The sequence below is a fragment of the Anser cygnoides genome, chromosome Z (assembly GCF_040182565.1).
Source record: "Anser cygnoides isolate HZ-2024a breed goose chromosome Z, Taihu_goose_T2T_genome, whole genome shotgun sequence".
NCBI lineage: Eukaryota > Metazoa > Chordata > Aves > Anseriformes > Anatidae > Anser > Anser cygnoides.
Genome location: NC_089912.1, coordinates 45993790 through 46014056, shown reverse-complemented (window position 1 = coordinate 46014056; position 20267 = coordinate 45993790). Strand labels below are relative to the sequence as shown.

Here is a 20267-nt window from a genome sequence, read left to right as displayed (position 1 = left end):
TAAGTAGTGATATTTGGACGTTCTGAAAATTTTCTGTGCCCCCTGTACATCACTATCATTTGTCTGTTTATCACACTTAAAACTGAAAGATATTGTCATTCCTTCATCATGAATGGAAATACAAATGACTGAATGAAGCCAAATCAAGCTCCTTTTTTTAGATTTAAACAAAAACCGTGCCTGTACAAAACGACTTCTGCAGTATTTTTTCAGTCCTCTTAACACTGAGATTATCGCTGCATCCTTGGTCACGTACCTTCCAAGATTACAGTCTCTGCTCTTGCAACAATATAAAAGGCTATTGCAAATAAATTCAAAAACCATACATTTCAATTGATAGCAAGAAAATTAAAACAATACCATTGTCAAGTAGTCCACAATAAGAGCTATCACAAACAATTGCTATGCTAGTAATTAAACAGCCTAGAAAGCAAGTTATCCAGTGACAAAGCCCAACATTCATTTTTGCTCACCCTATCCTCAGAGCCAGGCAAACAAACTGAAAATAATCTAAAGTGCTAGGTGACTGTACAGTGAAGTTTTGTTCCCTAATTACAAATACCATGTCTGCACTCAGACAAAAGAAATCCTGCTGAACCGATGCAAGCTTCTCTCAGAAAGAGCTGCAACAGAATTAAAATACAGCTGCCTGATTTTCAGTAATGAGGTCCAGGGTGTTTTGCATCCTGCTAACAAACATTTCCCCTTTTTCTGTCTGAAGTAACTGCAACAATAGAGCCGCTAATTGGAAAACCTGTGTATCAGCCTCTCGGTGTAAAGAGACGCTTACCTTCTAAAGACTCGAAGAGGCCTTTCTACTGGGAAAACAGTGAAGATGCTTTATTGCTGCACTTCAGCATCCCTCTTTCTGTAGCAGTTTGCTAGGAATACAGATCTTCCACCATTTTCTTGTCATGTGACTAGTGGTACTGCTAAATACGGGTGATCACCTGCCTTCAGATAGCCTGCTGTATGAACCAGCAGCTACGGGGCTTGGGTTAAGGGAACGCTGAGACGAGCACAGAACAGTGCTTTAGCCGTGAACTTTTTATTTTTATTTTTATTTTTTTTACGTTCCCTGCGGAGCTTTGTCACAGCATCTCCAAACTTTTACACGGCGAGTCAGCTGGTTGCAGTGAAAAGCTCCCCACTGTTTCATTTCAGAGCCTGAGGAAAGCCTGCGATGAGAGATTGTGTGACAAAAGTTCTTATGGATTCAGCCCATCTCAGCCCTCATTTCTGTTTGCATCGATGGCTATAGAGCACATGCATATTCAAACATGCTTTACATAATTTGTTCAGTTTGCAACTCAGCTATGGGAATGCATATGCAAATCTTTTTTTTCTTTTTAAACACAATTCACAAAGCAGGGTGAATACTGGGAAGACAAAACTGTATCAGCACCAAGAAGCAATGCTTGTAGCCTGTGATCACGACTGTGTTTCTTAGGGGTCTGATTGAAGGAAGGACATTTGTTCCCATGCAGTGCAGTCCCACAGCCTCCTTTTATAAAAGCCTGCTGGGGGTATGGTCCTTAGAAATGCCAGTTGTTTATTCTGAATGGAAAACAGCTTTCAATCCAGTTCCCTTACTGCTCAGTGGGGGTAAATTAGAAAGGCAAGAGGCCCTAGACTGCTTAACCTTCAGCTAGTTTGTCCCTTCACACTATGAAACCCCTCCTTGAAGATGACCTAAATGAGAATTGGAGATGTTTCCACCTCATATTTCTAGGCCATAAGCAATCAAACACAAACAAAAACCTAACCATATTTTCTTTTCTCAGTACAGCTCCATGCACACCTACAGCACAGCATAAACAAAAATTCAGTAGTTCCTATCTTGATCGTCATGGTATTAGTAATCCTACAGAAAAACTTCCAGTCTACCGCAGATGTCCTGGTAAATCAGTCCCCAGTCACTGTTTTAAAGAACAACAGATGAACACCAAGCATTTAAAGAAACACAAAAATCATCACCAAAATGAAAATATACTTTCTAAAGACGACACTGCTGCAAAAATGTGATCTTTCATACTACTGCCACCTAACTACTAAACATTCCTAAAGATGGGGATACTCTTAAGCACTCTTTCAAGTGGACAATTTTTAATTCATTTGAGATCATAAGTGCAGACACCAGGAAGCTGTATACAGGAAGTATAGCTATAAAGTATTTCTGTACAATAGAAATCATTAGCTGAATGACTGCTACGAAACTGGCAAAATGGTAGAAGCTGCAGCCTTCATCCTGTGTGCTCAGAATGACACAGATCATCTCTGAGATTTTAGGAGTCTTTGCTGAGGCCCATAAAATTCACTGGGGCTCACTGTAAAAGTCAGGTTTTGCATTAACAGGGTTAAGTTTGACAGCTCACTAATGCTTCAGGCTGAAATCTTGTCACTGATCACAAAGGTTGGAATAAATTAGATAGTGACTTAAATCAGAAAAATGTAGGGCTGTGAATAGCAGGGTAGTTTTTGATGTGGCCACTAAACCATACAAACGTAGTCCAGGTCTTTTTGGCTTAAGAAAGCATATCTGTCAGCCCATTCTCACAATTTAAGTAAAATCTCACGATCTCAAGTGAGTAAATACCTTTTTCCTCCCTTTTAAATTGTTTGACTATCACTACAGTGCTGTCCTCTTAAAAGGCTAAAAGATTTTTAAACTACTTGGTATTTGGCATATAAATATTAATGCTGTTTTTACAAAAATGGGATCATCACCATATTGGCTTCTGCTATTGTTTAACAGCTGGCTCTGCAATGGAAAACTGGGTTTTTAGTTTTAATTAATTTTCAACCTCCAGATGGTGATGGAAAATACTGTATCACCCCAAAATTGATAACAAAAAATATGGTTGTCATGACTTCATAGGCCAAATCAAGTATAGGGAAAGAAATGGTGTTATGAAAACACATGCATGAACAGCATATATTATTACGTTCATCAATTAAAATAAAAACTTAGTAGTGAGATTTGCTGACACTAAAATAGATTGTTAGAAAAAAAAATATTTTAGTTAATTTAATACCTATACTGTCGGAAAGTTCTCTGCTCTGAATCTGTCCCAGTGATTCTTTCATTTTCACAAAAGCAACATCCTTACACAGTATAATGTATGACATATAACTTCTAGTATGCAATGTATATTACTACACCAATTATATTAGACAATATATAACAGTGTAAAATACATCAGTTGTATAGCTTCCCATCTTTCGATGGCAACGGTCAACTTGGATGACAATTGAAATCTCAAGTTCTGAGCCAGTAATCCTAACGAGTTCTTGCTCATGCCAATCAAAACTTTTGTTTAGTTTCATATCTATTTTTTACTTTTGTTACAATGCATTAATTCTCATTTACATGGAAGTGACTACAAGCAACCTTCTCAGTTGCTGTTTCTTTCCTTGCATGTTTATTTTTAACCTTTAAAGCATGCTCCTCGTGTTTAGTGAATCGTCACACATTGTACTGCCAAGTGGGAGACCTGAGTTCAACTCCTATTTCAAGTCCATCATCGCAGAGGTCATCAGGAGATGGAAGCACCACTGAAGCTGCATGTCTGGTCCCCAGAGTGCCTGGAATTGCTTTCCACTGTATTTGGCCAATTAATAAACAATGACAGAAGTGAAAGATGACAGGCCCATTGGCATGCAGGGAAAAAAAGGAAGCAGGCATCCAAAGGGAAGTAAAGGTTACTTTGCAGAATGTGGCCTCTTAAATTACAACAGATTTTCAATTCTTTAGGCTTCCGAAATATAGCAGACTGTATTGCCCATTAAAACAGGAAGCAAACTAGGGCTTACTTACAGTACTGGGCACGGCAATGGTTACAGTGAGCTATTTTGGACATAGGCACTGGAAGAAGTAACTTTTCCAAAAATTCGCTGTGCAAGCGAGCAGAAAAGAGTGATTCCTGCTTCTTTGTGAACATCAGGAGGAGAATATTTTTTGTTGTTGTTGTTAGTGGATTAAATAAATCTTGGCAGTTGTTCAAAGAAATTCTTTATTTTTTTGCCACTCAGTTTTGCCACCAATTTTCGACAGTCTCCCCCAAACCTTCCAAACTTCAATGCCCTTATCTCTATTGCTCTTACTATCCCCTCTAGTCAATACATCACAGTACTTCCCTCAGCTCTTTCAACCTTTTCCTACTAAGGAAAGAATGAGAATCCTTCCCTATAGCAAAGACAAGAGAGGGAATGATCTGGTATACACAATCACACGATGTGAGAAGTGTGCAGATATGCAAAAGCTAGCATGGTATTCTCCCTCTGGCTCTCCACTACTGCGTCAGCACCTAGCTTCACACAGTTATGTAAGACAGGCTAGTCTTCTATCAGGGAGAAAATTACCTTCAGTCCTCATAAATTTTATTCTTGGCTCACCTCCAGTAGCAGCAGCAGTGAAGTATGTTATCCTGCATACCCAACATTTGTATAATGCTGCATGAATTCTTCCTTTCTAAATTTAGTCACTGTTGGCTGCTCACATATGGAAAGCCATAAAGAAAAGCTGTTTTCTTTCTAGAAAGATTGACATTAATAATGTGTTATCAAATCTTTTTGTACTTTTTCATGAGGCCAAATAACCCCCTGCTGTTTATTATTTCTGGTGAGACAGATTTATATCCTCTCTTCAGTGCTCTAACACTAGCAAGCATCCTCATACTTCTCTTCTCTTCCTGCTGCTTTTTTTTTTTTTTTTTTTTTCCAGCAGAGAAACAGAACAGGAGGGAAGAGCTTTACCACCATGTCACAGATTTTCTTAAAACTCACTTGGACACCCTGGAGATCTGTTATAGTTGACAATGGAATGAAAGGGGCAGTGATCAGTAGACACCAAGTCTTTAATACACTTCTTCATTCTCCTTGTTTACACTTACTGCTTCAAAACTATAATTCACTCTTCATAACAGTCAATTTTCATAGCCAAAATGACAGACGCTTTCTGGATGAGTGAAAAAAAAAACAACACATAGCAAACTGCATCCTTCAATGACCCTTATTCCACTATTCAAGCAACTTACTTCAGCACCTACTTCAGTTCAGCAAGCAAGAACTTCAGTTTTACCTAAACTGTGACGTGAATAAATTGTAGATTCAAAAAGGGGCTTAGAAGACAGTTTTTGCGTAAACGAACTCTGTAACTCCATAAACTTTGGACTACCAATTCAGTTATCAGTTGGTTGGGATGCCCCCATCATCTGTTTCAGTACAAATAACAAGTTCATTTTTTCATCAGAGGTACTGTGTTTGTGCCATATTTAAGGATGTGAAGGTGAAGTACATGCCTAAAAATAAGGTACCTACCTTCTATACAACCCCCAAGGGCTATGAAACAACCAGCAGGCCATAAGGAAAGCTTCCCTGGGAGAAGCACAGTATGCAGTACAGAAAGATCTTGATTGTGATTGAAATGACAGAAAGTCACTTCTAGGAGTACTGTCACAGAGAAGGGTGTTACAGGTTCTGGTCCCTGAATTCAAACGTAATTGCATAAAGCAAAACTATTTAACAAAAAACAAAACAACAACAAAAAAATGAACAGAGAATGTAATCTGTGCTCAGGGCACAGCTACACAGCCAGACCTTCAGATAAAGGATCCTAAATTTTCTGATCCAAAGCAGGCTTAATTAAGCATAAGCTTAGAAATTTTCAGTCAAAGCATGAGTCACATTTAGTGAAGCATCAAAGGAACTGCTGGGTCAAAATTATGGCCTTTCAGAAGTACAAGAAGTTAGGCAGAAGGACATGTCTCTAACTCTCAGACTTCGGTTCAGTTCTACCAAAAGCCTGCTTCAGAGATGTAGATCTTCGGCAGAATCAGAGCCTGATAATGAGCACCATCAGGTTGTCCAGAAACTCTACGGCGATACAAAGAGAAAAGGAGAGTTTCTTCTCTCACATGACAACACTAGTGACACAACCTCCCATAGGGCTGGCAGTTCTACTGTATCACATTGTTTTAAGCTTTGCTGGCCAAGAAGGTCAATTAATTTCAGATTTGCAAGCTGCACCACTGAGGTGTACTTACTTTCAGAAGGAACTTGTGTTTCTAAAAGTGTCTCTGAAATGCATTAGTGTCTCTAATTACAAGCTTCTACATCAGTTGCTGTTTCTTCAGTTGTTTATGCAAGAGGTTTAATGAAACTGGCATATAATCCAGAAATAATTATTTCCGTGTTTTTAATATGCTACTACAATATTTCTTTGTGTGTCTTCCTTGGTTTCAAAGGGATCAAAACCTCCATGGCCATGCTATGGGCATCTGTAGGAACATCTGCATGTGTCTCTGCCACTAGCTAAAAAGTTATTATCCAACCACCCAAACATATCAGCTTATTATAAGTTTATTGAACTTCAGCTACAAATCACAGGGGAACCTGAGGGTAAAACTGCACCATAAAGCAATCTCTATTAGGTATGAAGTCCTCCCAGGAGAGGAATATTTTGAATAATATTAATGGTGCAGAATACTTCCATTAGAGTTTCTACCTTACCAACTCAAAACATCTAACAACAAAACACAAACCCAAAGTAAAGTAGATTTTAATGGTTCTGGGCTTCCATAATTGTTTGTTAATGCAGATGCTGAATGACTTCTTCGCTTTTCTTTACTTCTCTGGGCTTCAACTTAATTACCATTAAGGACAGAAATAGCCACTGAAAATACATTTGGTACATACAACAGTCACTGTTGATTCAGATAACAAAAAATCCCACAATGGAAGTTTCCCCAGGCCTTCTAGACCAAGGATTGCTGTGTTCTTTCCTTGTGCGATGCATCATATCGCACCAGGCATTTAGCTGAAAACACACTTAATAGTCAATAATATGGTCCAGTATTTTTTTTACTTTAATTCAGGAATCAGTCTAAGGGAATATACTAAGCACTAATAATAATGAATGTTCTGCATCTGAAACGTCAATGCAAACTACTATTGTAGTAAAAGATTCAAGTTTTTACTCTGGAGATAAACAGAAATTCCTAAGCAACAGCAGAGCACTTCTCAAAGTGGATCCAGCGACTCATAGCAAAAGGATGTTTAAAAAAAAAAAAAAAGAAGTTATAAATCCATGACCATAGGGGTGTTTTTTGTAGTGCCAGTGTAAGTTTGAAAATCAGGGTCTTTTTTGAAGTATCTCACAAGGAATCTTAATGCTTTAAAGTTTTCTCAACTCCATTGTGTTGATTTGTAAAAATCATTTACAAGCAGGCACCTGGACCAGTTTTCTTTTTCACCTGTGGAATGTTAGCATCACTGGCATGTAAGCATGGCAACTCAAACCCTGGGACGCTGCCTGCATGTAATTAGTCAGTGTGACTTAAGCAGGGTCAGCATCTGGCTGTGTTTAACTAATTAATTAATTAATTTATTTATTTATTTTAAATGGGAGACAAAGGATTTGACAGCTGATTTGTTCATGTGAGATTTGCAAGCCTGCAGTTAGCCAGCACATCTAAACAACCCCTCCTATTTCCTGTCCCATTCAGTATTTATTGTGAGCAGAGGTATTAAGAATTTTTTGATTTAAAGATTTTCACTAGAAATTATCTGTCAAAAAACCAACAGTTTTATTCATTGAATGAGTTGCTTTTGACAAACTCCCAGAGAAAGCCTGCAAAGCTAATGGAGAGGAAGGCTTCCAGCATGTGGGCTATTCCTAACAAGCAGACCATTCCAAAGTCAATGAATGTTAGTTTTCCTAGGTAACATAAATCTCAAGCCACTTTTTCATACACTAACGTGGATTCCAAACAACTCCTTGGGGATTTTGGTTGTTTTGCTTTTTCCAAATTTCTCTATTTGTAGAAGATTTCAAATTTTTAAATTTTCCTTCCAGAATAGAAGTTAGAAATTTGGTGGATGGGGTGGAACGGAAATGTTGTGCCAACTAGTTTATTTTTGATAGTTCCGGGGTCAAGCACTCAGCATTTAGTTTACTTTAGACATTACAGAACTGGGTGGCACTCATCTCCTGCTGACACTTCTGAAGACTTGCCTTTTTCCTGAGGGCAGCAAATGCTAACCTGCGTCAACAAAAGTTGTCACTGCTCCACAGAAACCGAGCCTCTCTTGTCACATATTCTCCTCAGTACTGTCTGCCTAGAAACTGAGGCAATTTCAGCCAGATACAGAGCTGGGGAGTAAAGTATATAACCCAGAATACTTTCTGTCAAAACAACCTAAAGTCCTATACAGGTGCTTAAGTTTAAGCCTGCAAGTAATGTTGTTATATATATGTTTAGAATTAAGCCAGAGAGTACTGTGTATTAAAAACAGCTCAGCTTTAACAGTGTCTGATCTTGTGCTAACAACACACTCTTTGAAAAATGTGCGAAAATGTTTAGAGAGGAGGTATTTTAACAAGTCTGAGGGAAGATAAGCCACGGTCATTGAACTCTTCATTTTGAAAATGTTAATAGGACTTGAACTGCTATTTCTGGGTTAGTAAAAAGCAGTGTTCTTCTATCAGAGACTATTGGTACATGTTGTTGTCAGGGTTGCACTGTCATAGACAGGTATGCAAACTTTAAGGGGAAAAAATGTACTGCTAAAATTGATGAATAGTTAGTGAAAGTACAAAAAAAATAAGGTCTAAAATAAATTGCTAGTCAATCAAAACCTGATAATAGCAGCTATGAAGGTGTTATGTAGTCTACATTGAAGTGCTTAGGAGAAACTTTAAAAAAAAAATCAGTCTTACATTTTACAAGAAGAGCATGTTACTATGTTTCATACCACATATGTTCTTTTAGCTAAGTGCAGCTCAAAAGGAGAAACGCATATGAAGAAGTTACACCCCTCAGTTTTATTTGTACCAGGAAGTTTCTTTTGCTATTCATGAGAATTTCACCATATAAACACCCCGCCAGGTTCCTCTCTGTAAAACTGCAAGATGCCCAGGAGATCAAACTTCCACACTTGCATCTCTGTGGCTACCCTGTAAGTGTACAGTAGCTGTTACAACCTCCTGGCTGTAAAAGATGAGGAGGCAACAACAGAAGCACCAAAGCGCTACAGCACATGGAGTCCAGAGCCAGGGTCATCTCCTTCTCTGTCTGGTGATAGATTCTGCCTACACAGAGGCTGCACGTCCACTTGAAGGGAGGCACAAATATACTCAACCTATATCGTCTAAACTGCCAAGCCAGTCAGCACAGAAAGAAATGCTGCTCTGACCTTGCTACAGCTTGAAAATAACTGCAAAGACGGTAATTCTTCATCATCCTTTTCTTTCTTCCATAAGCAGTATGTTTTTCAGACTCTAGGTATCTATCCCCTCCCATCTTCCTACCGAACATTTGTCCACAAGGCAGGAATAGTACTTCACTTCAGCGCCTCCACAGTCTCATCACTGGCATTGCATCTGGATGAGCAATACCAGCAGTAGCGGTCCTGGGGGTTCCCTGGCCACAGCTGTTTAAGACTTAAAGGCAGATTATGAGTCTGTGGGACTTCATTAATGAAGATGGACTTATTTCTGCAAGGAAGTGGTGTTACTATCTTCCTGCATTACAAGAGTCCTAACTTGACTCATATTCGAGAGACCAAGAATCAAGACTGTTTTAACCCAGGGAGGAATATAGAGATACTTAAACCACATAAATAAAATTAGTACTTCAGACTTGAAAGTCCTGCCATCAATTTGTAATCTTATACACTTTAATAACATTGACAATGAGTAAACAGAAGACTTGTGAAAGGAAATGAGTAGTTTCTTCCTTACCCTGATTTTTGACTCAGTTTTCTTTCAGTGTTGAGAAACACTATTTCTTCTTTAATTTCTTGCTCTGTTGCTATGTTATTTCCGAGACTCTGTTGAGAGTTTGCTTCTGATTGAGCATCACCACCAGCCACCTGCAACACAAAAGCATGTGTTCTTGTGATGTTCATACTCTCGTCCTCAGTAGACAGACCATCCAAGGGAGAGCAGCCCTCATGTTCAAATGATTTTGGAACAGAAATTTCTACCTGAGATTCTGCTTGAGTGTCAAGAATCAATTCCTGTGCTACAGCAGCTTCCAGTTCTTTGCCAGAATGTCCAGACCCTGGTTTTGTCATCTCTGACTCGGCAGAAATTTCTGCAGGTGATACATCACTAACTTCATTCTGGCCCAATATAATCCAGCCCTCATCTTGCCCACAGCTTTCCTGTGATCTCCTTTCATCATCCACTTTTTTGGGCACGATAGAAGAGCTTTTCTCATCTAAGTCCCATTCAGTCTCACAAACAGACTGGTCTTCCCTTTTGTTTATTATGGAGATCGGCTGAAAGGTATCCAAGGAGCCTGGTGAAATTCGTTCATGCAATTCTGTTTGTTCAGCTACATTAGCCTCTCGTAATGCAAAATCACTTTCTTTTGTTTCAAGTGTATCCTTTTCTGACAGTGTATTTTCTTCCTCAGTAACAAGGATGTAATCCATATCCAGTGAAGTTGGATCTCTGTGCACTTGTATCCTCACATCTTCCTTACTTTCTGTACTTCCCAGTTCAGGGCTCTCAGAGGAATTTCTTGGCGTATTCTTCCTACAAAGCAGGGAGTCAGTGCCAGCATCTAAAAAAAAAGGCAAACAGAAACTCTTTTTAGTTTTTGAATTATCCTTTTAGTCACCATGATCTCTTTATATCAGTATTGTGAAAGAGCTCTTCTCAGTTTGCTTTGAGAGCCTCTGTTAATGTGTACTTGAATTTTATAACATCATCATCATTATTATTGTTAAAGATTATACATTAACACCATAATCACTCCTATGGGACAAATGATTCAGTGTCCCGTAGACCCTGTATGAACAACAGAAATAACGTCCCTACTGCAATGTTTAAAGGGTTTAGATCTGTCTAGAAGCGTGATGCTAGAGGTGTTCTCCAGTTAACGAGCTTTGTACATCGGGGGGACACAAACTTCGAACTTCACTCAAAGCCTCAACATTCAGCAGTAATTCTCCAGACATTTCCCTCTTTCTTTGTCCTATGAACTTGCTCTGGAAAGAGTGCAGGTTTTCTTACCATCAGGTGATTCTTTATCTCCACCTGGCGGTGAGTCGATATCAGTTGTGTCTGCTTCAGATTTTCCTTTCAGAACCTCAGAACCTCCTAGAGTTACTTCAGGCTCTAAGAGTGAAGGTACTGACGTGCAATTCTCCTGAAGACCCTCTGTTGATGTGTTGGATAGATGATCTTTGATGCTGTTTTCTTTGATCATTAGGATGCCTTCAGCAGCTTCTAAAGGGGTAAGCAGTGGTAAAGGCTTTTCCAAAGAAACGCTGTCACAAAATGGCTGCTGTAACAAGAGCTCGTCCTTCTTACACTCTCTGCTGCTAGAGGGTTCGGCATCAAAAGACACATAGGATGGTGGAGTGCATGTTGCTGGTGACTGATCACTGGGCACTTCCTTAAACACAGGAACATCATTCTCAACTACATCTTCATTTTCTTTCACTATGTCATCAATCAGTTGATTATTTGAATCAGATTCACGGCCTTCATTATCACCAGGAAGAAAGGATTTGGGAAAGAATATCTGTGCATCACTTGATTCCCTGTCTGCTGTTTCACTGCCTGCTAGTTCCAGTATGTTAATTTCACCACATGTGCTCACTGGGGTACTAACAACTGGTGTGTTAAGGATGTTATGTTCTACCCCTGTCTCAGATCCAACCACATATTCTTCTGGTACGTCCAGCTCATCACCAGTTATTGTCATATGGTCAATAGCAGAATATATTCCAGCTTCAGCCAAAGCATTCGTTTCTTGTAGGCTTTGTTCTGCCCTATCAGGTACACTGAAATCCATGGGAACAAAATGTGTTTGGAAGGTCACTATTTGAGCTGAATCAGATGGTGTTCCTTGACGGCTTTCAGGAGTATAACTTCCATGGAATGTGTCTTTCAGATCTAAGGACGTCGCTCCTAAAACTTCACTGGGGATTTCAACCGACTCAACCGCCTCAGTAACAACTTCGTTTTGTAGACCACATTTCAGAATTGCAAAATCTGAAGGCTCCTGAGTATTAGAAGAGTCTAACTGATAGGATTCATCATCCTTTCCCTGATTGTAGTCTTGGGGACCATTACTTTCAGACTCTGCCTCTACCTTCTGCATTAAGAACTGACACTTTGAATCAGCATCTGCATCTTCACTCATATTTGACTGTGTGTGAATCAGCTGACTATCTTCAGCTTCGGGCTCCATGCTAATTTGAGAAGACAGGATAGAGGAATGCTTAACTTCATGCTCTTGGCACACATCTGGACTGCTTGATGCCTCAGAACTATTGTCTTGGTCACAATGACTTAACAGATCAGGATTTTCACTATCTGATTTCAAAGTGACAAGCTGCTCAGCATTAGTCCACAGGTCAGGTTCCACTGAAAACAACTGATTACTTTCTTGTGTGTTATCTTGTAAAATATCTGGGATAACTGCAGTTTGGGGAACCAATACACTCCATCCTGGACTTGACTTCTCTGTCATTTCAAAAGATAAGTCTTCTACAAGGAAAGCACCTGGCTGGGGGGTGTGCACTTCTGATGTTTCACAGGTGTCTGGCTGTTGTTCTTGAGGAATGAGACTTGAATTTCTCTCATTGTCTTTTGGTAGATCAAGAACTGTGTTTTCTTGAACTGCTGTACTTGACATACCTTGTTGATAATCTGAAAAAGGATTCTGTGAAGTCAATTGATTTCCCTCATCTGCAGGAAACATTTGCTCTTTCAAGACCCCTTCTTCTTTATCTAGTATGAAAGGATCAAATTGTTTGAACTCTACAATGTCTTGATTTACTTGACTATCAGAACTATTCATAGGATATATTAGTTTTTCATTTTCTCCTCCATCACAGTAAAGGTGGGGAGGCTGATTTCTATCATTATCTGTTTCAACAAAATGCGCTTCTGTTAGTTCTTCATCTTGTGAAGGTGACCTGCAGGACTCTTCCTTACTGTTTGTTAATTGTTCTTTTACAGAGTGACTTGAAAGAGAATACTGGTCTTCCACAGACTTTTCTTCACAAGTTGGTGAATTCCACCATTCTGAACTACCATGTGAAAAATCAAATGTTCCTACAGTGGATTTTGGATCAGTTCTTAAATCAGCTTCTAGTGACATACTCCACGTATCTGCAGCTTCTGAAGAATAGTCTTCCTTATCACCAACAGCAAAAGTCATTGTGGTATCTTCATCCATTTGATACAAATGTGAGTCTTCTGTGCTACCCATTTTTTCACTGAAAATACTCACTTCATCTTTATTCTGAAGTGTTTCCCAGTGATCTAAATATTCAGAATTTTCATTATATTTCATTACAGTCAAGTTCTCCTGTGACACATTCCCAGCTTTAACTGTTTCATTTAAGACATCTGTCTGGATCTCCTCTCCCACCTCAGTTTTCGCGTCTGAATCATCTTTGTTTGTTTCAGGACTTCTTGCACTGGATTGTGCATAATCCTCTCCAATTTCAGATGCTTTGTTTTCAGAAGTGGAATCTTCATTCATTAGTTCTGGACATGCCTCTGAATTCTCTGAATACTCATTTATTTCAGGACTTGATAAAGAAGATACAGTATCATCATCTACATGGGCATTCCAAAAATCTAAGCTTTTAGGAACTTTGTTCTGTTCAGCACTTGTTTCAAATCCTTCTTGAAATTCATTCCCAAATTCTTTTCTTTTACAAGCATCCTCAAGATTTTTATCACTTCTAATATCCCACGTATCTCTACTTTCTTTGTGATGACTGGCAACTGGAAGGTCTCCCCACACATTCACAGATGCATCACTTAAATCAGGACTTGTTCCACTTGAGTGTGTATAATCATTCATTGAACCACTCCATACACTATCTTCTTCCAAATAACTTTTGATCTGTATATCCTTTGAAATGCTGCTTGTGGTGTTTGCCATTTCATGGACTTCACTTGTCTCAGAATTTGTTGCAGAAGATTTCAAATCTTCACATTGCTGTAAATTCCAAGCAGTTTTGGGAAAACTGTCATTAAGTGTTACACAAAGCTCTCTGCAAAGGTTATTAGCAGATTCTAAATTTTCAGAATTTTCATTTCTCCTTGAAGCTATTTCATGTGAAAATAAATTTTCCACCATAGACATATCTGTGATGTCAGGAACACTGACATATTCAGCAGAAGGACTCTTCTGACAGTTAATTTGTGGAGACTCAACTATGAAAACCTTTTCATGAGTGCTGCTTAGTTCTGAGCTATTTTCAAAAGATATTAACTCAGAAATGTCTGTATGGTTATGAACCACTTTATGTAAGCTGTCTCCCACTTCTCCCAGTGCTTCTGGTGGTTCATTCATCAAAGGAATCGACGTGGCTAAGTCACAAACAGTCTTTCCAGAGTCATTCCAGATGCCTGATTTTCCAGGCATTTTAGAAGAATTATTTTCAGGATTATCACTACCCTTATGAGAATTTTCAGAGATATTTTCCATCTCAGGACTTATTGCATCCTCTGTAACTGTAGTCTCCTTTTCATCCTTCTCACTAAGTGGCTGAGTTGTTTCACTATAACTATAGTTTTGTGGACTGGAGTCTCCTAAAGATTCATAATTCCTGTCTTCCTCAGCAACATTTAAAGAAGACTCTGCAACATTCTGCAACAATTCTCTCTTCTCTTCATGACTGATTAGATTAATTTCATTGGAAAATGACTCATTCTCTGTGACTAAGTCTTCTAGACTAACACTACTCATTTTTTCTAGGGAGCTGAGAACTTCAGAAGTTAATCTGTTTTCTTCTGAATCTGCATTACATGAAAATTCACTGTCATCTTGCACAGGTTTGTTACAAATGTCAGACATAGTCTGCTTTCCATTTGTGTCGTCTGTTCTCATGTATTTCTCTTCCCCTTCCTGAGAGATGACAACGACATTGTCCCAGCCTTCCTCACAATCCTGTTCACTTTGTAAACTCCATGAGTTCAGCTGCTGCTCTGAATGCTGGCTATCCAGCTTTTCATCAACATCACCAGTATTCTCTGGTGCCTCCTTACTCAGTAGTTCAATTCCTATGTCACATGTTTTCTGAGCCAAACTATCCCCAGCATCTAAACTCAGCATAGATGTGTCCGTGTCTTCTACAAGAACACTGGTCACTGTTTCTATGTTTCCAGCTGAAGTCTGTCCAGTATTTAATTCATTCTGTGGTGGTGATAAGTCATTCACTGTTTGATTGTATACTGGTGGTACTCTTCTGTTTTCAGATACAGGGACGTTATTTCCATTGTTATATATCTCAGTTGAAAAATACTGATTAGTTGCCTGTTCTGAATTAAGTAAAGGCTTAGCAGAGGTAGAAAGAGCAGTAATTTCAGAATTTCTTTCTTGTAACTGGGCAACATTATTTAGGGGTGTGTTCCAGATGTCTGTGTCCATGGGGTTTGAAAAAGGCATGTTTCTAGGAGATAATGGTTCATTATTCGCTTTCTCGAGTGCTTTTGGTTCAACCAAATTTGGGTTTATCAATTTATCAGTAACTGTTGCTTGGTCAAAATCTTTGTCCTCATTTTCTCCTTCATCTTCCACATATGTAGGTGATATATATGAATCAGATGTTGAGTAACTGGTGTCTGGTGGTGAAACAACTAAATCTTCACCTATGTTTGATGAACTAAGATCTGAGCGTTTATATGAGAAAGTACCATCCCAGGGAACCACTATTTCTGTTACTTCTTTCCTGATGTTTTTATCATATATATTCCAGGCCTCTATATTTTCAAATTGTTTTGGTCTATGTTTAGCATCACCTAACAGAGTGTTTTTCTCCATTTGTAATCTGGAATTATTTTGCATATTGTTGATACCAGAATTTGTATTTTCAGATATTCCATATTCTTCTAGTGAATAATCTCTTTCTTTATCCCAGGCTTCTGGAGATACCTGGACAGGTGGATTTTCAGTCTCATTGTCTGCTGTGATCTCTGAAGAATCTGATAAACTAGTTTTTGATATGGCCCATTCCTCAGGAACATTCACTGATTTTTTTTCTCTATCCAGTTTTGGCATGTTCCATAAATTTTCTGAGGATCTAGCAATGTCTTCTGCATCAAATTTAATCCAGGCTTCATAAGAGTCTCCAGCTAGCTGACTAACTTTCCCTTCACTACTACACCATGCCTCTGACATCACAGGTGTTGGCTGACTGACCCTCCATGGGTCAGTAAAACTCTCTGGTTCTTGCTCTGTCTCCTCTAAAGAAGTAGCCTGCAAACACAAATCTTCACTGTTTTCCTCTTTGTTCTCCTGTTTCTGATTGTCTTGTTTAAACTGATTATCCCACAGACCTGGTCTCATGTATTCCATTTGCTTTGGCTGCTTTTGGAGGAATACAGAATCTGATGCTCTTCTGTCAACATGTTCTCGTAGCAATGGACTTGTGTTGCAATCCTTCCATAAGACAGGGCTATGAAATACAGATTCCTGCTCACTTGAACTCCATGTATCGGCATTTCGGGACTCTAGGTCAAAACCATCCCACCAGCTTCCATATCTAACACGAGACTGAGAATACTTTGTGTCATCTATTTCATTAATTTTTTTAATGACATCTTGTGGGAAAAACAAAGGCTGCCCATTATCTAATGGTGAAGTTTCTACTAGACTGTTCATAGGAGTTGGTGGAATTCTTGAATCAGAAGATTTCAACATTTCTGGTGAGGAAGAATCACCTTCAACTAAGTTGATCAAACTTGAAGCCTTTTCACACATTTCTCCTGGATTCTCATCAAATTCAGCTAAATTGTCTTCCTCATTTGCTGTCATAAGTAAGTCAGTTGAATAATTCGCTGTATCACTTTCTAAAAGGTTTGCCTCATCAAGTTCTTTCTGCACAGTGAGTTGTTGTCCTTCTGATGAATCACTATTAAGGAAATAGTCATCTGCTGGAGAACAGTCAACAGAACGAGACGATGACTCAGATGGAGCTGCAACCACAGGTGCTAGATCAAAATTGAAAAGGTCAAAGTTGTCGCTGTTGTCTCTAGATTGAGGTTTTTGTTCTTCTGCTATTACTCCTTCAGGAATAGGGCTGTAGGAATCAAAGCCAGGCAGAAGACTATGATGGGAAGCACCACCTTCTGCAACGGGACTGTCATCACTAAGGAAAACAGAGCTCTCCTTGGAAGACCGGCTGCTTCTAATGGTAGCCAACCCACTGTCTGGACTCACAAGATCTACATTAAGATCAACGTGGGCTTGTATGGATCCATTTAGATCTTGAGGATTTTCTATAAAATTGGCAGAACTGGGCTGTGGTTCTACATCAGAACCATATAACTCCATAATACCAGAAGATCCTTGTGAAAGTGGAGCACTCCCAGCAACAGCTTCAGTAGAAGAAGTTCTACTGTTTGATACCATTTCTGGTTGTCTTCTATTTATGACTTCCTTAATGAGAAGAAAAATTTGATCACAGGTCACCATAGAATTTTCTTGATGATAAATAAGAATTTGGTCACATCCACATTCTAGAGGATCCAACTCCAAACAAGGATTCTGACATTCTTCTAATTCGCAGCAAATCTGTTGAAAAATAGGATGTTTCAAATGCCATTGCAATCATAGGTACCAGGGCACAGTGTTGTCTACTTCACTGTGCAATAATCATACCTATCTATTCATGTTAACCTATTAATTTGCCATTTGACTACAACAGCCTTTTTATGAACCCTAAATAGACGGAATATTAAAATTAAATTTTAATACAAAATATGTATTATGTAACTGGTCAGAATGTTTACTTGAAATTATAGTATTTGACTTTCAAGTTCACTTCTCATTAGTAAAAAAAAAATCCAAATAAATGGTTAGTTGTTGCCTTAAGATTTCTGAGTTTTTAAGACCAAGAAAAAGGTACAAGAAGTTGCCCCTGGAATGAATTCCTCAGTTTGGGAACAAATATATGGGAAATAAAATGGACAGCATCTGACTGGATAAACTAACATTCTAGAAATAATTTGGGTTCATTTCAGAGCTTAAATTATTTAGCAATAAAATACACTGACATGAGTTCTGGTCATTACCGTTTACAATGTGTTTGTTTATGACCCACTGTCAAAGATTTGATTGTGTAGATCACAATAGAAAACCAAGACAAAACCAGTAAAAAAAGATCATCCTGTTTTAACTAAGCTGAAAAATATTCTGTCTTATTATATTTCTTGTGACTATTCAGCATTTTTATTAGGTTGGTCTGAAATAATCATAAATACTACAATCTTGCATTTTGCGTCATGTAAGTAATGCGGACATTTCAAATAACTACTCAGTTTCCAGACAAGTGTAGTTACTTCTTAGCTCCACTTAATTATCCAGCACTTCACCATTAACTAGTTTAAAAAATACTTTCTCAGGAAAAACATTTTTAGATTCTTTTTCCAGGTACTTACTTGATTGCCTAGCTCTAAGTTTTCCGAGTATACTGCAATTTGCCGTTTCATTTGCTCCTCGTCTGACAAAGAGTTGGCCAAAATGACAAGTACATCAAACCCATATTTATCTATGAATGCTTTCAGATCACCAAGGAGACTCCTGTGTAACAAACAGTCCTGAAATATGGTAAGAAATGTAAAGAAACGTCAGCATATTTTCCTAGCTCATCCCATCCAAATCTGTAATGAAAATATCCAGAAACGTTAGTATACCTCAGTTGCTGTAACTGGCAATAGAATTCCGCTTAGACTAGTGCAATGTAGAATCATCTAGATTTTGCAATATAAACCATACATCCCTCTTTCTGACCAGAGGACATAATGCACAAAGTGCAAATAGCCCTCTTCAGTCATCACTTCAGACAATGGAAAATGAAAAAATTTTCAGAAATTTTACTTTTGCCATTATGCTTCTATTTGTATTTGAGAAATTTTTTGTCAACTTCAAGCTAAGCACAATGTCATATGCTATAATTGTTCTGATGCTGCCAAGCTACACTAGTCCTGAATAAACAGCAGTTCATCATAAACACAAAACAACTGTATATGCAGATTGGCATGTTATTCCCTTGCATCTGTCTCCTACCTGATAAATTACTGTTTTGGTAAGATATATACAAATACTATTCATTAATCTGCTCAGATATGTCCACAAAATGTGTCTCCCTCCCTTTAAGTTGAACTTAAAACAATCTATTTGTCAAATGCTTTGGAAGTAGATTCTTTCCTAGATTAGTAATGAAGTTCTGCTTTGATGTTTGCGTAGCACTTCACAATTAGCTTTATGTGAGATTCATGCAGATTACTGCACAAGCTATCATTTTACTGGCGGACATTCAGATCTGAAACCTGAATAGGGAAATACAGTGAAGAATTATGGGGAATAAAGTTTGAATGTCAAAATTGGTAACATTTTTCTGAAGGCTCAGGTACTGGGTATATTTGAAAAAGTCCCAAAACATGCTTAAGCATGGGAAAGTGACTTTAGTTATTCCAGTCCTAAACACAGTTGGAATACTTACAAACTGTTGGAATAAAAAAATTGAACTAGAACAGATTCAAAACTATCTGAAGATCCTCCTTAATATATATAAGATCCTCAATAACTCCTTATCTCAGCTGCTCACTCACAGCCAATTCAAGCTGATGGGAGGTCAAAGGGAATGACGTGGTCCAATTGTGGATCTAGTCTGTATGGTGTTTTGTGACTGTACATAAGGTAGATAAATGATGAGTCTAAAAAACATCTAGTCTTCAAGCCTCATGATCCTAGAGCTTCTATATTGCATCTATACTCATCCTAACCTTAATTTGCATTAATTTCTGGCAGAATAAAGGAGATCTTAACATGGCCTTACGTAAATCCCTATTCTCAGATAATTCATTACCTCAGGTAAAGTCATTATTTTGAAAATACTTGATCACAGACATTATATTCACAGCAACTACTATAGCTGGGCATATGGAGGAACTACAAACAGAAGCAATGTTAACCATATTCATGAACTTTTCAGAACCCAGAATCTGTGCAGAACAAAGACCACCACCAGCATTTAAGAAATCTACAAGCACTGTCAGCATGTAAAACGTCTAATGGTCACCCATACTAAAATATCTGTTTTAATAAGCACAAATAATACATTATCTTTGGGTATTCCCAAAATGCACCTTCATAAATCAGTATAATAAAACCAGAAACCAACAATTTAATGCCACGTAAGTAACTCTCTTGTTCACATGCTGAAAGAAAGGAGTTGGCTTTGTCTTATGCTGTTGAAAAATACAGACCAAGGATGCTAGAACA

At 38.3% G+C, this 20267-nt stretch overlaps 1 protein-coding gene across 7 annotated transcripts in view; it reads right to left on the bottom strand.

The window, feature by feature from the left end:
• PRUNE2 (prune homolog 2 with BCH domain) overlaps positions 1-20267 on the bottom strand; it is a 139279-nt gene that overhangs the window by 39879 nt on the left and 79133 nt on the right. For 5 of the 7 annotated variants that reach the window (XM_066987972.1, XM_066987974.1, XM_066987976.1 and 2 more), the window contains exons 7-10: positions 18422-18580; positions 11024-17555; positions 9988-10571; positions 9743-9873 (exon numbers count right to left, since the gene is read on the bottom strand). In XM_066987972.1, the coding sequence (XP_066844073.1) occupies positions 9743-9873; positions 9988-10571; positions 11024-17555; positions 18422-18580 (7406 nt within the window). Of the gene's footprint in view, positions 1-9742; positions 10572-11023; positions 17556-18421; positions 18581-20267 lie in introns of all 7 variants that reach the window. The other 2 variants (XM_066987970.1, XM_066987971.1) reach the window with 1 other exon arrangement.